At 44.4% G+C, this 14,127-nt stretch overlaps 1 protein-coding gene across 1 annotated transcript in view; it reads right to left on the reverse strand.

The window, feature by feature from the left end:
- The window catches only part of LARS1 (leucyl-tRNA synthetase 1), a 30,815-nt gene that overhangs the window by 3,267 nt on the left and 13,421 nt on the right, over positions 1–14,127 (reverse strand). The window contains exons 14-29 of the mRNA XM_086470777.1: positions 13,775–13,915; positions 13,020–13,097; positions 12,038–12,123; positions 11,892–11,957; positions 11,713–11,795; positions 10,946–11,084; positions 10,442–10,654; positions 8,993–9,050; positions 8,013–8,076; positions 7,241–7,424; positions 6,922–7,012; positions 5,940–6,080; positions 5,271–5,411; positions 5,062–5,172; positions 4,040–4,150; positions 1,824–1,928 (exon numbers count right to left, since the gene is read on the reverse strand). Of these exons, the coding sequence (XP_086326903.1) occupies positions 1,824–1,928; positions 4,040–4,150; positions 5,062–5,172; positions 5,271–5,411; positions 5,940–6,080; positions 6,922–7,012; positions 7,241–7,424; positions 8,013–8,076; positions 8,993–9,050; positions 10,442–10,654; positions 10,946–11,084; positions 11,713–11,795; positions 11,892–11,957; positions 12,038–12,123; positions 13,020–13,097; positions 13,775–13,915 (1,812 nt within the window). The remainder of the gene's footprint in view (positions 1–1,823; positions 1,929–4,039; positions 4,151–5,061; positions 5,173–5,270; positions 5,412–5,939; positions 6,081–6,921; positions 7,013–7,240; positions 7,425–8,012; positions 8,077–8,992; positions 9,051–10,441; positions 10,655–10,945; positions 11,085–11,712; positions 11,796–11,891; positions 11,958–12,037; positions 12,124–13,019; positions 13,098–13,774; positions 13,916–14,127) is intronic.

Raw genomic sequence — 14,127 nt, forward strand, 5'->3', positions numbered from 1 at the left:
AAAAAGAAAACAGGGGGAGGGGGGAATAAAGAGGAGTTGAACCATTTTGGAGGGATCAAGAGCAGTTACACACCTGTCAAACAACTGTCTACGTAGTAAAGCGGGAAGCAATCGTGCACTGACACAAGGCAACAACAGCACACCCAAAACCACAAAATGCTGTTTGGAAGGGACCTCTGAGGGTCACCTACCCCCTGCTCGAAGCAGAGTAGTGCCCACCTGTCACTACTGCCCATCTCTAGTGCCCACCAGTCACTAGTGCCCCCCAGCCAGGCTCCGAGGACAGAGAGCCCCAGCCCCTGTGGACAGCCTGGTCCAAGGCTACACCACTGCCCTCCCGGCACGTCCCACCCCAGCCTCACGGCAGCAGCCCCCGGTTCCTGTCCCTGCCTGACGCCAGCCCAGCCCCGAGGAAGAGACTGGCTTTATCGCCCGTAGCTCTCCAAGGAGTGGAAGATTTCCTCAAGACCTTCCCCTCAGCCTCCCGCCGCAGGTCCCTCGCTCCAGGCTCCCCCCAGCCATCTCGAGGGTCCTCTGCCCAGCAGCCACCCGTCCTCAAAGCCTTTTAAACTGGGGCTGCAGCGTGGGGGAGGATGCGAGGGGGGACAACACCGACACGCAGCAGAGCTGAGCTGAGAGGGACGGCTTCCCCCTGCTTGCCAAATCACGTCCCATATGGGCGACTCCTTCCGGGCAGGTCAGCACCCAACACCGCTCGCTCGCAGTGACAGCCCATCCCCTGAAGCCGACATTAATCCTGACAGCCCCGCAGGAGCCCCAGCGTCCTGCGCAGCAGAGGCGACGGCCAGCCAGCCCCACCTCACACAGCTCTGCCCTGGTACAGCATCTGACAGCCCCTCTTAAACTTCAGGAGACTTGACAGCCCAGTTCCCGAGTTTCTCCAGATTCTCCCACATGAAAGATCTGCTGTTTAACTGCTCCCTCCCCCCGTTCAGTGGGTTTTGCAGCTTTACAGATATTTTAAATAAAAGCTGTTGCTTGCTCTTGTCTTCACTCTGATACGGGACAAGCCCAACAAAGCCACATTTGTTTCATGCTGTACAGGTTACAGAATGAAGTTTTGCAACATATATATTTTCTAATTCTTGAAACAGTTGCTTTTGGTCTTGTTTTGGTTTGTTTGGGAGGGGTTTTTTGTTTGTGGATTTTTGGTTCATTGTTTTTTTTCAAACGCAACCTGCCCGAGCCGTGCCCACATTAACACAAAGTCTGTTGAACTAAACCTGGTTAACGTACGAAGCAGCATCACTGCTACTAGACTGGCATCCATCTCACTACACAGCAGGATTTGGAAAGGCCTGCCCAGAACCTGCTCCATGAGGAGGGCAAGGTAATCTGCTACAGTAAACGTGGCACTGTAGGAGTCCAAGGACACAAGGCTAAAGACTCTGACCATTACTGCTACCAATGCCTTGAAACACCTTCTTTGTAATTTTCAGCTGAAAAAAATGTAAGATACTGGTTGGCTCAGAGAAAAATGTCTCTTCAGAAGTGTCACTGGACTTCACTGTCGCAGACACAAGCAGTACCGCAGTAAAACCCACCTCTGTCTGGTGGGAACAGTTCACAGTTTGTATACCACACACCTACCACTGTGTCTCATGCCTATATTTAACAGATTTATACACCTGTATCAGACAAATTTAAACAGCAAGATCAACATACAGAATGTTGATAAACTATTACTTGAGCAATGCCCACCCAGAAGTGGATGTAAACAGGCGTAGAGCGCCTTAGGAAAGGCTGGTCCTGCAGCCACCCCAGTAAAAACCAAGCAATAAATACGCCAAATATGTACCAACCTCCAGGGAATTTGTCAAATAGACAATGTTCTCCATGAGCACTGCCCGTTCATCAAATTCCAGCTCCAGATCAAGAACACGTGAACCATTCTTCTCCAGATTTTCCTGCCAGAGAGGTAAAAAAAAAGGCATTAAAACCCTCTGAACGCTGCAAGCAGAACGATGCTTCAAACGGGCACACTATCTACATTAGTCATAAAAAGAACAGGCTGTTAAATACGAGAGCTCTCTGCTGGCACAACATGCTAACGTAGGAGCAATAATTTTCTTGTAACAGGGCTTCTTCTACAGGGAGTTAGTGACACTGATGGGAGGAGTAAGAGCAATTAGAACACATTTTTAATATAGAATTGAAAAGGTGTTTGACATTCACAGTTATTTATAATCCCTACTTAATGTGCAGGTTGAGAATTCACAAAGTCAGTCAGCATTTCAGTGGTATTTCACAGCAGGAAATGCAGCCTGATGACCTAGTTTAAAATAAAGGACAAGCCTACAACAACTGGACATGTTCACAGCAGTTGTAAAACAAGTTCTCTGCAGGGAAATAACAACTACTTTATATGTTAACATAAAAGCAACTTAATTAGTCCAGAAAGCCAACAGCAACAGTCACAAGAGGCAAAGTATTAAAGGCAATACAAATACCAAGTGAATTTTTTTTTTTTTAACTGAAACAGAACTTCCTCTTTGGAATTTAATCTGTCCCTTTCTTGCTCTCATATGCTGAGCCAGCTGCCTCCTTTGAAGCTCTGCTTTGTCAGACTCAGCATGGCTGTGGTTTCCTTGTCAGTTTAATGGGACAGATTCCCTACATTAACACTCAATTGCTTCCCCTTGTAAATCACAAAGTTTCTTCAACTTTTAAGCCCTCCTTTGACGAGTAGGAAGCACAAGCAGAACCGCTCCTTGTACTCTGCTTTCAAAGACAAACATACTGATCTAGGGAGTCTGGGCTCAGATCTTTCCACATCTATGTGAAACTGCTGGCTGCTCTTTAAAAGCGAAAGGATCAATGATCGGGCAAGCCCCCACGTGCCAACCCACCCCCCTGCACACCAGGATGGCTACCTATCGCCAGACTAAGGCCATCAAAACCCAGGGCATTTCAGACCTGACACTTGCAGGATGGAAAGCTTGCCTGGCTTTTCCCAGCCGCACCAGTTGATCTAACACATCACTACGGCTCTTTACAAACTACACGGGACGCCCTGGAGCTGCTCTGTATGCTCTGTCCCTCTGAAGGCTCCTGAGCTGCCATGGAAAGGAATGGCTAGAACAACCCTAGAGAGGGCAAGAGAGCACCTCCATTTACAAGACACGACAAAGCTCACTGATAGAAGACATCATTACATGCATTTTAAAAACCAAGCTAAAGCTGAAGCAGAAGGAGCTTTACGCTCATGGAGATTTTTTCCATTACTAATCCCTCTCAACTTCTACAGATCATAGGAAGTAGTCAAAAAGGTTTTAAATCCTACTCTGCCCTCCCTTTTTTATTTAAAATTTTGCCTATTCTTTGCAGCTAAAAATTCAATTTAGCAACTAGGAAGGTCCAAGAAGCAAAGAATAAGCAGAAGGAAAAGCTTATTTTAAAAAAATGCAAACCAAGATTTCATAGGTTTGCAGGACTCTGGGAAAATAATCCTAATGAAATATCAGCATATTAGTGATAAAAACACAAGAACGATACACAAAATTCCATTTGGGGCTCGGAACATCCCTTTTTCCCCTCCCTCAAACATACTGCCATCTGTAACCTCTAGCCTTGCTCTTAACTTCCAAGCATTCAGCATTTTTATGTCTCCAGAGCAACCCCTTATTCTCATTTCAGCATGGAAAACTGGAAAAGTCAGATATGATGCATTTCAAATATCAAGGAATCTGCATGTATTTGAAGCACAGATGCCATCACCTGCAAAACACACACACCACCAAGCCCCAACTAGACCATTAGCTCACCCAGAGCTCACGTAGAGACATTTGTATTTTATCTTTCTCCCAGAGATGTCAAAGCAGTTTATGAACAAAAACATGAAGATGCCAAATAAGCTTGGGGCAGAACAGAGACTGAAGTCAAATGTAAGCAGGAGATCCAGGGACAAAATAAAGGAACAACGATACCCATGCACCAAGTTACAGATTATCGTTGCCTTTGTCCGACCTTTCAGGCACAAAAGCCCGTTCCATACAAGGGCTGTCCCTCTGACACTTACCTTAACCATGGCAACAAAAGGCATGACCTTCTTCATGTACTTCTTCAGCTCTGGCAAGGTGTTAAGCTCACTGGCAATTACTTTATTATCTGGCAGCTGACCTCCACCAACCTAAACATTGATGAATAGCCATTAAAAAGGCCAGGTATAATTAAAAAAACTTGCCCTCTAACATCCTACACCCTTCATGTTTTCCCATAAACACCAGCAAGGTTTGTTGTCATCATTGATTCCACAAATAATCATTTTTCTCATCCCTTTGAAACATTTCAAAATTAAAATTTTAAAACTTTGACAAAAAAAGGGGTAACTACTGCCATTCAGGCAACTCAGTATTATTCTGCATTTCCTTTGTTCTTTCTGGTGACTATATATTAATATAATTACATTTTTGACCAGAATGCAACTTAAATCCACACTTAAGCCTTATCACACCCACATTTTAAGTGCTAGCTTCCTGAACGACTTGGGGGTCACATTCAAAATTTAGATAATTGCAACAACCCTATTTAGTGCATCAGACCAAACAGCAGATTTTAACGCTGATGCAGAGAAAAGACTACAGAATGCCCAAAGTTTAATACCCCCAATCAAGTTTCACACAAGGACCACTGGTTTACCCCAACACCACACGGTCATGACTCCCTAACCTATCAGCTACAATACCCATTTGTTCAAGCTGGGGCTAGTTCACCAAGATGCCAAAAGCCACTCTCAGCAGTCGCCCCATGTAAGTTAAAGCACTTACAAATGAAAAAATAACAGAAGATGGGCCACTTTTTACTCAGATTGTCAAAACCCAATGAAATCACACTGTCAAATCAATGACGTTCCTTGGGACATTTTCATTAAGCATCAAAATTTATCTGACAGTTGTAAAAGCATGAAGAAAATTAAAACTATCTTGCCTTATATCTAAATAATCTGGTCACAAATTACAGCTTACAAGCTTTTTACAGACAGAAAGAAGAGCCCACAAAAAAGCAGGTAAGCAGCCCAAGGGAACACAAGAGGATGACCACCTGATAGTGCTTGCGCAGAAACGACAAGGTGGTGTGCTGCCATGGTGGGTAGTTCTTTGCTACGTAGATGGTACAGTGAGAAGGCTTCTGGGAAGGTTCTTTAGTACTTTTCTAAGGAAACAAAGCAAAAAAAATGAGGAAGGAGTCCTGAGGCAACAGAGAATTACCAGGCAGGCACAGGCTCAAGAAGCTGACCCAGCAGGCTTCACCTTTCCCTTCGCAGGCGCCATGTAGCTCTTGAGACGGAGGCGGAGGTCATGAGCTGCTTCCATGAGGTACTGAGAAGAGCGAATTAACACCTCGTCCACAGGACCCGCTGTCGGCCAAGCGGCCCTCATGATGGAATCAGGCTTCAAAGAAAGTAAGAAGGACAGGCACCGAGATGAAAACCCATTAGTATCTGGTGGTCTTTCAGCCCACAATAGCTTGACTGGGAGCTGGAGCTGAGAGGGTCTGACCCTCCATGAGCACCCGCCCGTGACTAGGTTGTAAAGGAACAAGCATTCAGCCAACACGTGTGTATATGCAAGTGTGCTGAGGACTATGCACAGCTACATGACTTCATCTGCTAGCACGAGGCACTTCTAAAAACCCCCAAGTTTAATGCCTAAGTGGAGGAGTATTGCATTATTTGGGTTAACTTTAGATCACCTCTTTTTGAGCAGACAACCAGAGTGACTTGTATTAAAGCTGCGTAGACGGTCACAGTAAGAGGCTAATTCTGTTCACTGCCCTATAGACAATAAGCTATTACGGCCCTTCAGAAGACTTAAGTGCCTTCTACCGGCACATGAAAGACATCCACAAGCCCGGTATGAGCCTGATCAAAATCAGTAAAAGCGTAGATCCAAATCACATGACAAAACTGCAACTAGTACCTTTCCCAGCAGCGACCAGATGTGCTCACATAAGTGGGGACAGACAGGAGCCAGCAGCAGAGTCTGAACTTCAATAAACTGGAACACCAGCTCTCTGTGCATTCCTTCTATTGCCAGCTCACGGTATTTATCTTTTGCCGCCTGAAACACAGCCAGCGCAAGCACCATTAGCACACTCCAACTGCCACAGAGAAACGCTCCGAGGAAGAGGCACACAACCCTTTGCACTAACATGCCTTCAGAACGTAAGCACCTTAGAGCTCCATCACGGATTACTACAAGAACTGCATTTTCCTGCCGCACCTGAGCGTGAATCTGTTGGTTGGCCGCTTGATTTCTGCATTAATTTTTAATAAGTGTTTATTGGCACAGACATAAAAGACAAAAATACCCACAACTGTGTATCAGGTACTATCACCTGGATCAGCGTGCATAAAGACACTAGTAAGCACTAAGAAAAAGGCAATGAATACGATCTATCGTTAGACGTGTAATTCAGCTGCCTTAGGCACATCCCTGACTACCATAAAGGAGCCACATAAAGGATTCTCTGTAATTCATTAAGGGAAGTGGCATGGTTCAAGCAGACACTCTGGAGACATGGCTTCTGGAGTATATCAAAAAGCACTCCACTTCCAAATGATTTTGTTGACACATCGACTGGATTTCTTGAGCAGAGCTCCTTGTTACAAAGGAGCTAAAGGGAGGAAACGCTCTTTTTAACAGTGTCTTTTTTTAAGCAGCTTTTTGCTCGTATTGGATATCAGGACTATTTGCAGCATCACAGTTGTCTTCCTCTGGACCTTTGTAAAATGACACAAGTATATCTTTTCACTCCATTAAAGCACTCTTGTTTCTTGGCACAATTCTGATGCCAATTCAGATGTACAATTAAGGATCAGAGGCATCAGGATCAAAAGAAATCCACAAAGTAACAAATAACCAAGTGTTAGTTTCTTACACCTAAAGAGAGCCCTCCTACCTGAAATTCAAAGAAGCCAGTTTTCAGCGCTTCCTTAAACATCATCTTCTCATAATTTTGGTCAGTCTTCATTATGCCTGCACTCATCTCACTAGGGAGGGAAGTGAAAATATCAATATTGCATAGTCTGCCCCACACAATGGTGACGCTGTGTTAAACAACACTATCGAGGCCACCTGTGCAGCACAATCCCAGAACCTGTTCTGTAACGTGTTTTGGTTTATGGAATTCATTAATTTGTAGGAAAAAAACAACTACAGAGATGCTCCCTGCAAGAAAAAAAATGGACCAAAGTGTATTTTTAGCCTTTGTACAGTACCTGGCAAAGACTCTGTCATTGAAGCTGTTGGCAGGACCGCTTCTTAGACTGTCTCTGTTCGCAATCATCTCCTTTACCCACTCCATCCATGTGTAGAGACGAAGAATACCAGCATCTGCCACGGCTTCCACAAAGTTGGCATCTTCAACAGTGTCTCCAGCATCAGCCAAGGCTAAACGCATGGCTGAAAGAAAGGGGACCACCAGCCACGGCCGGCATGCGATCAGACGCAGGAAGCACGGGACCCAAAACGAATCACAACTAACTCTTCACTACGAGTTAATAAAACACCAAGTGACTTTACATCCTGACTGGCCAACTCGAGAGAGGTGCCTCAGAGAACACACTCTATTTGGCAGAGGTATGCTGCCCTCCTCAGGAAGGAAAGCAGGCAGACACCCGGGACCAGGAGACCAGCACAACCACTGTCCAAAAACCAAGGGCATGCAGGAAGGAGCATGGGCATGCACATCCACACACCGTGTGCATCAACAGCACATGCCTGTGTTTGAAGGATCTAAGAATGGAACAGGGACCTCTAGGAGGTCCCAACACCACCGGCAGCTCTTGGCTGAGGGAGGTCTTGCGCTGACAGGCGTCCAATTTTCTAAACAGAGTTCACTTCTTAAACAGGAGCAGGTGGTAAACAGTGGATTTATTGCAATTCAATACTCCAATAAACCAAACCTACTGCTCCCTTGAGAGCAAAACACTCATTTTAGTCCTAATTTTGGCATAATTGAAAACCAGATGCAGGTCAGAACACACTCACCATCTGCAGAAAACTTGTCAACAGCCTGAGTTAGGGTAAGGAAGTTGCCTGTAGATTTAGACATCTGAAAGGAATGGAAGAGTCTTTGTTTCCTCACATACCCGTTTTGTGGTTGGATAAGCCAAATAGACACAACCAGGGTTTGGGCGAACCCTCCAGAAAGTATTTTCTCATGAATCATAGTGAAAGCGATTTGGTGAACCCGAACTAGGTCTCACGGCAAAAGCAGACCAAATGCTGCAAGCACTTGTCTAACTCCTGAACATTGGGCTTGTCTTGAGACTTGCACAGGTTGTTACTGCTGAGGTCCACTTTCACCACCGCTGCAGGGAAGGGAGGCGGCAGCTGCCTCTCGCATCATTCAGGTTCCAGCCCAGGCTTCGTTAGGCTTTGAAAAACGGGACGGCCGGTACCAAAACTTGATCCCAGAAATGACCCAAGTTAAACTTAAATACTACTTCAAACCTGGCGTTCTCAGCTCATCCTGCACTGATTTTTCCAGCAGGACTCTGATGCGGGATTTTTTGCTTCATATTAGACAGTCTCCAAGGCCCAATTCCTAGGTTCAGGCACTTTTAATTAAGTTCACTTTCAGAACTTGCACACATTAGCAAATTACTGGCACAAACTTGTTCCTCTCACTGCACTTACTCCAATGCTTAACAAAGCTAAAAGTTAGTCAAAAAAAAAAAATCATTCCACATACTATATTACCCTAAAACGTAACAGAAATACACCAAAATCTTTACCAAACTGGTGAAACTATACAAGAGCTAACTAAAAAAAAGTGCTAGATAGAACTGGAGGAAAAGCAGGTCCTTACCTCTGATGAATAAAAAAAAAAAAAAAAGAGGGCATCAATAAAGAAACTAGAATTTTCACTATTTCACTGAATTCCAAGCAGGACTTTTCCAGTCTGGCTGGCAAGTGCCCAGTCTGACAACCACAAAAGCTATCTCGTACACGACACCTCACTGTACCTTTTCAGAATTGAGGAGGAGATGTCCATTCGCTCTCACAGCTACCGGCCATTTTTGTCTGAAGACAAGATACAAAGCATTTGGCAAAGTAAATACATTTTCTCTTTTAAAAAAAGAACAAACATTTTATCTCCCAGTTTGGGATGAACACCTTAAGTGGAATCTTCAAAAATACCTAGGGGGTGTGTCTTAAAAAAATTACGGCATGTCTGTGAAAATGAAAAGAACTACAGTATGAGGGCTGGGGATCGTCACTGCTGCCATGCAAAGCAGGGAGCACTGCCCCTACAACCACACCTCATTGACCCCGCCTCCTCCATTCAGCTACATTTAATTTAAAGGCCAGTGATCGGCATCGCCCCACAGCAGAGCTCAGTCCCATGTATTGTCTACCAATGGAGGAAGCAGACATCAAGTTCCCCGCGAGCATCTTTGCTATACATCAGAAAACAGCTTTTCCTACGCAGTTTTATACAGCTCGTAAATAGAGGCTCACGGGTGCAAACACAGCATTGCCCTGCACAGAACTGCGTCCTTCCAAAAGCACCACGTGACCAGCAAAGACTCTCAACTCCATGCATAGTCCATGGGAACACATGTACATCGTTTTAACGATCCTTGAGAAGTAATTAAGAAAGCTTAATGACAATAGTCACTTAAAATCCCAGTGCAGGAATACAATTCAACACTGGAAAATCCGTAGCAGCAGATGCTTACGGCAGACATCTGACTTTTATAAAACAGGCTAATGAAAGCTAAACTTACAATTTGTTCTTCACTCTTACACATTTGCTTTTTCAGGTGGCTACCTAACTGAGCATTTCATGCCTCCATAGACAGCTAAAGCAAACGAGAAAAAACATCAAACACCACAATTTCAGCAGCAGCTACATTTGGATTTAGCTCTAGATGCTGCTGCTGCTTAGTTTCCCTCCACTCCCAAAGGTGGAAAAAGCCCTGAAGATACAGCAACACTGCTGCGGTACGTTTTTGCACATATCCTCCAAAGCACCACCAAGCCAGGTACACTTTAGGTAGGATATGCAAGTCCTCAGGTTTGCTCTAGAGCTGACTGAAACTGCCAAGGCAATCATGCTACGTGCTAGAATTCCAGTGTTTAGAACCAGCAGGATTTCAGCAAGTCAACAACATGCTAGGCAGTTAGATTTGTTTTGTTTAAATGTTTTAGAATTTGTATGTGAGAATCTCACATCTTAAAATCTTTAAAGGATTCTAGAAAAACCAGGGGAAATAATGGTAAAGAGCCCTCAGTCAGTAACTTCTACTACAACCAACTGTAACAAAGCTGCAACATCAAATAATGCATTTTCAACCCAACTCCCAAAGTCGTACAGTCCAAAAAAGCCCTTAGCAAATGTGACAGATTTGAGTCACAAACTCTCCAGCTTTATCTCCTGCACACCTGTTTCGCATTCTCTCCGAACTCACCTTTGATCTGGCCACATGGCCACATGATTATAGAGGTAGTACGACAGATGATTGGGAACAAGGTCTTTGCCAGAAACTCTGAGATCCACAGGATACCAAAATTCAAACTCCTCCTTTAGCTTGTCCAACTTTTCTTTTGGAATCTCTGTTTTAGGAAATGGAGCTGCCTTGAAGAAGATGTAATCCCAAACTTCTTTGCTCATTTGATGTGCCCTGCACAGAATTAGTCCCATATTAAGATGTCAGTAAAAGTTCCTCTTATACCTCACAGCATCTTGTATAAGACCCCTTAAAACTGTTGATTCACTCTCACAACATACTCCCTTGGATAAGCAGAGCAAACACGGACAGAGTGCACAGGTACTTTGTCTGAGATCAGGCCAGCGAGGCCAACATCAGAAACAAAATCAGAGCTCAGAACTGCTGGCCAGCCTTTGGCAAGAACACCACAGGAGAGAAGCACAGCAAATTAAACGAGGAACCGCCACGACCCGCTCTCCTTACCTGATGCCCAAAGGAGACTCCCCTTGGCCCCGCAGGTTGCCTCCCTGTAAGAGGTGAGCCACCGTGTAATAGGCCATGTAGATCGTGGAGTCAGAGAGAGACTCTATCAGCCACTGCTCATCCCAAGGCAAGCGGGTCCCTGGAAGAGAGGGTAGCCAGCTATCCCACACTGCAGCGCCAGCCCTGCTAACCAGGACGGCACTCAGGCGTGCAGGAGAGTTCATGACCTTCAGTGGAACACATCTCTCACACGTACATACATGCAAGTGCTCACGCTTGTGCTTTTAAAAAAATCCTTTTTTATAAATTCAACTTAGCATTTGAAAATTTTACTGAAGAGAAAATACTTTGTAGTCAGCTTAACACAACTGTCAAACAAACTTCAGCTCGTGACCATTTGCTGTGTATTACAGTGCAGTTCTAACAGCTGTCCCATGCCAGAGGCTACACAAGATGAAGGCTAGTCGGACTTTAAGGAGAAAGCCCAAGAAATGGTTCTAGTTCCTTCTTATAAGGTCCCTTCCAAACCAACGGCCCAAGCCAAAAGCTACAGAGATGCTGCACAGAATCACTGTGGTAATGCAAAAATCAAACTACCCCTGGCCACGTGAGTTTTCAAGAAAGGGCCTTCTCTGAGATGCTGGGTTGAGATGGAAGCTGGGTAAGTCTGTTCTATGCTTACCTGTGCCATTTTGGGTTCTAGCCACCTGAAGCGATGAGTACCACCCTCATGAAGCACTGAGTGAGAAAAGGAGTGTTTTGCCTACCTAAGCCATACGTCCTGGAGCATGCATGTTCTTGTAGCCAAGCTAAGGTAGCTTCAAAATTTCTCCTAGTCTCTTCACAAAACCTGTAAGAAATAAGCTATTACTCCTCTCTGCCCTCTCGGACCCCCAGCAGCAGCAGCAAACGATCATTCCCCTTTACACCTGCTTCCACAACTTACGTCTCTAGATGTTTCAAGCACTCTGACGTCTGTTTCTTCCAGTTCACTTCACCGTAATCTAAATACCTGCAGTCAGGAAAAGGTTACGGTAATAAAGCAATCCACAAGTAGGATATACTTTATAACTACAGCTTTACTTCACTTACCACTGATCACAAAGGGCCACAACACACTCATCAGCAGACCTCGATATAACTTGTTTCTCAGGTTCCATATAAATCATGGCTTCATCCTAAGAGTCGAAAGGGCAATCAAAGCTTTGAGTATTTAGCAAAGTCCTCAAAATCCTCCCATCTTACTGAAAAGCATCCTCTCCATTCTAATCTGGTTTACAGTGTTTATTGCACGGCTTTCATCACGGCACAGGCTCTCTGCCTCAGTATTCACTTCAGTCAAACAAGGGCCACACTCGACTGAGGCATCTTCTCGAGGTATCAGTCCACATAGTTTTGTAAAGAATGTTTCCACGCACGACGAAAAGAAGGACGGAAACACAAAACATTACTCACTGACTATGACCCTGCTGATTAAACCAGCTACTAGAAAACCCTGGGGGACAGAGGGAGGGGGGAAGGCAAAGAGAAATAGAACAGTGAGCTTTAATTCTGCCCTCATAAACTGTGTATTCTGATGCAGGACGAAGTGTTATGTTACAACCTGAACATAACAACGCTGCAACAAGGGAATACTGACTAAGTAACCAACGCCTCTCCCAGTCCTCATCAGGAAAATCTTAGAGAGATGACATGATCACTGGTCATTTACTACTCTCCCTTCTCTGCTTGATGAACCCCAGAAATGGGTCTCCTTTATGGGCAGGCTTGGAAAAGACTGACAATCCGGATCCTATGCTTTCAGTATCTTCCCAACTGTATCAAAGATTAGACCAGACCACCAAAATACTTCCTAGACAAAGTGACAGGATGAAGCAGGGTGTAAGAGGTCTCTAAGCCATTCATCCCACTTAGTCCCAGAACACAAGGTCCTTCTTGCAGCAGCATTTTGCAGCGACCCAAAGCACCGCTAAGGGATGGCAGAATCAAAACAGAGGTTTCTTTAGCGACTCAGCTACTGCCAAAAGCACAATATGGATCATTCAGAAGCAGCTGTGTGCGCACTACCACGTACATTATCCACCATCATCTTCTGAATACGTTTCTTGACATCTTGAACTTTTTGTCCTTTGAATCCATCCACCAACATTACCTGTAAAAGACGGATCACAGGCGTAAATTTTTTTTCCAAAACTTCACAAGAAATAGGTGCAATAGCTCTTTAGATCAACGTAAAGAAGTAGCAGTTTGTTTCTATTTTTTGCATGGCAAAGATTTCACACTAAGGGTCTTTTTTCATTAAATACAGTCATCTTTACCCAAAATGAGTTTGCCCACGTGTCAGCATGCACAGGCAATCGAACACGGATAGTCAGAAATAAAAATTATTGCCAGCTTACAAGAAAACAGCTGAGGAACACATCATAGCAAGCCACTACACAAGTAAAGGCAGAAGGCAATAAAACCAACCAAACAACAAAAAACCCCACACTAACGCATTTCCCTTTTCTTATCCGTTTCCAAATCAAAACTTGTAACAAAACTGATCCACTTTCCAGAAGGTGACCGCCTGCCAGGAAACCCTATTACAAATATCAGTTTGCAGTCACACATTCCTCCACTCTCCCTTCCATTCTCCATAACTCCTGCAGCTGCAGAACCTGACTGTGGGAAAAGTCCAGACAAAAAGTGATCTGGGGAAAAAAAGAAAAATCTCCTTCTTTCTTGTAGTCTTTGTTTTTTTTTCTATTATTCTTTATCTTTACCCACTTTTTTTCCTCCTAATCAAACTCAGCAAGAAAACACTTAAGAAAACCTTTTATTACTTACTCCCTCATAAAATGCTTTCAGGTAAACTCTCTCCTTGGCCTCAGCAAGCTTCTCTCTGTCATTCTGGCTCTGGATCTTGAGCTCATCACAGATGAACGGAGCACAAAGGCTGCCATAGCCTGGGATTTCAATGATGGGCACCTGAGAATTAACAAAACAGCGTCAGATACTCAGTTCAAATTTTCTCAATGTCATAAAATCTACACAAAGATTTGTTTCCCACATTTCACAAGCTTCACTAGACGAGATGCATCGAATGAAACAGACACGTGTATTTCGCTCGGTTTGCAGTCCCTAGGCTGACATGGGAGTCTGAACCAGAGATCATGGAGGGGCAAAGGCAGCCACTACCG

Source organism: Leptosomus discolor, chromosome 10 (assembly GCF_034619465.1).
Source record: "Leptosomus discolor isolate bLepDis1 chromosome 10, bLepDis1.hap2, whole genome shotgun sequence".
NCBI classification, from domain to species: Eukaryota; Metazoa; Chordata; class Aves; order Leptosomiformes; family Leptosomidae; genus Leptosomus; species Leptosomus discolor.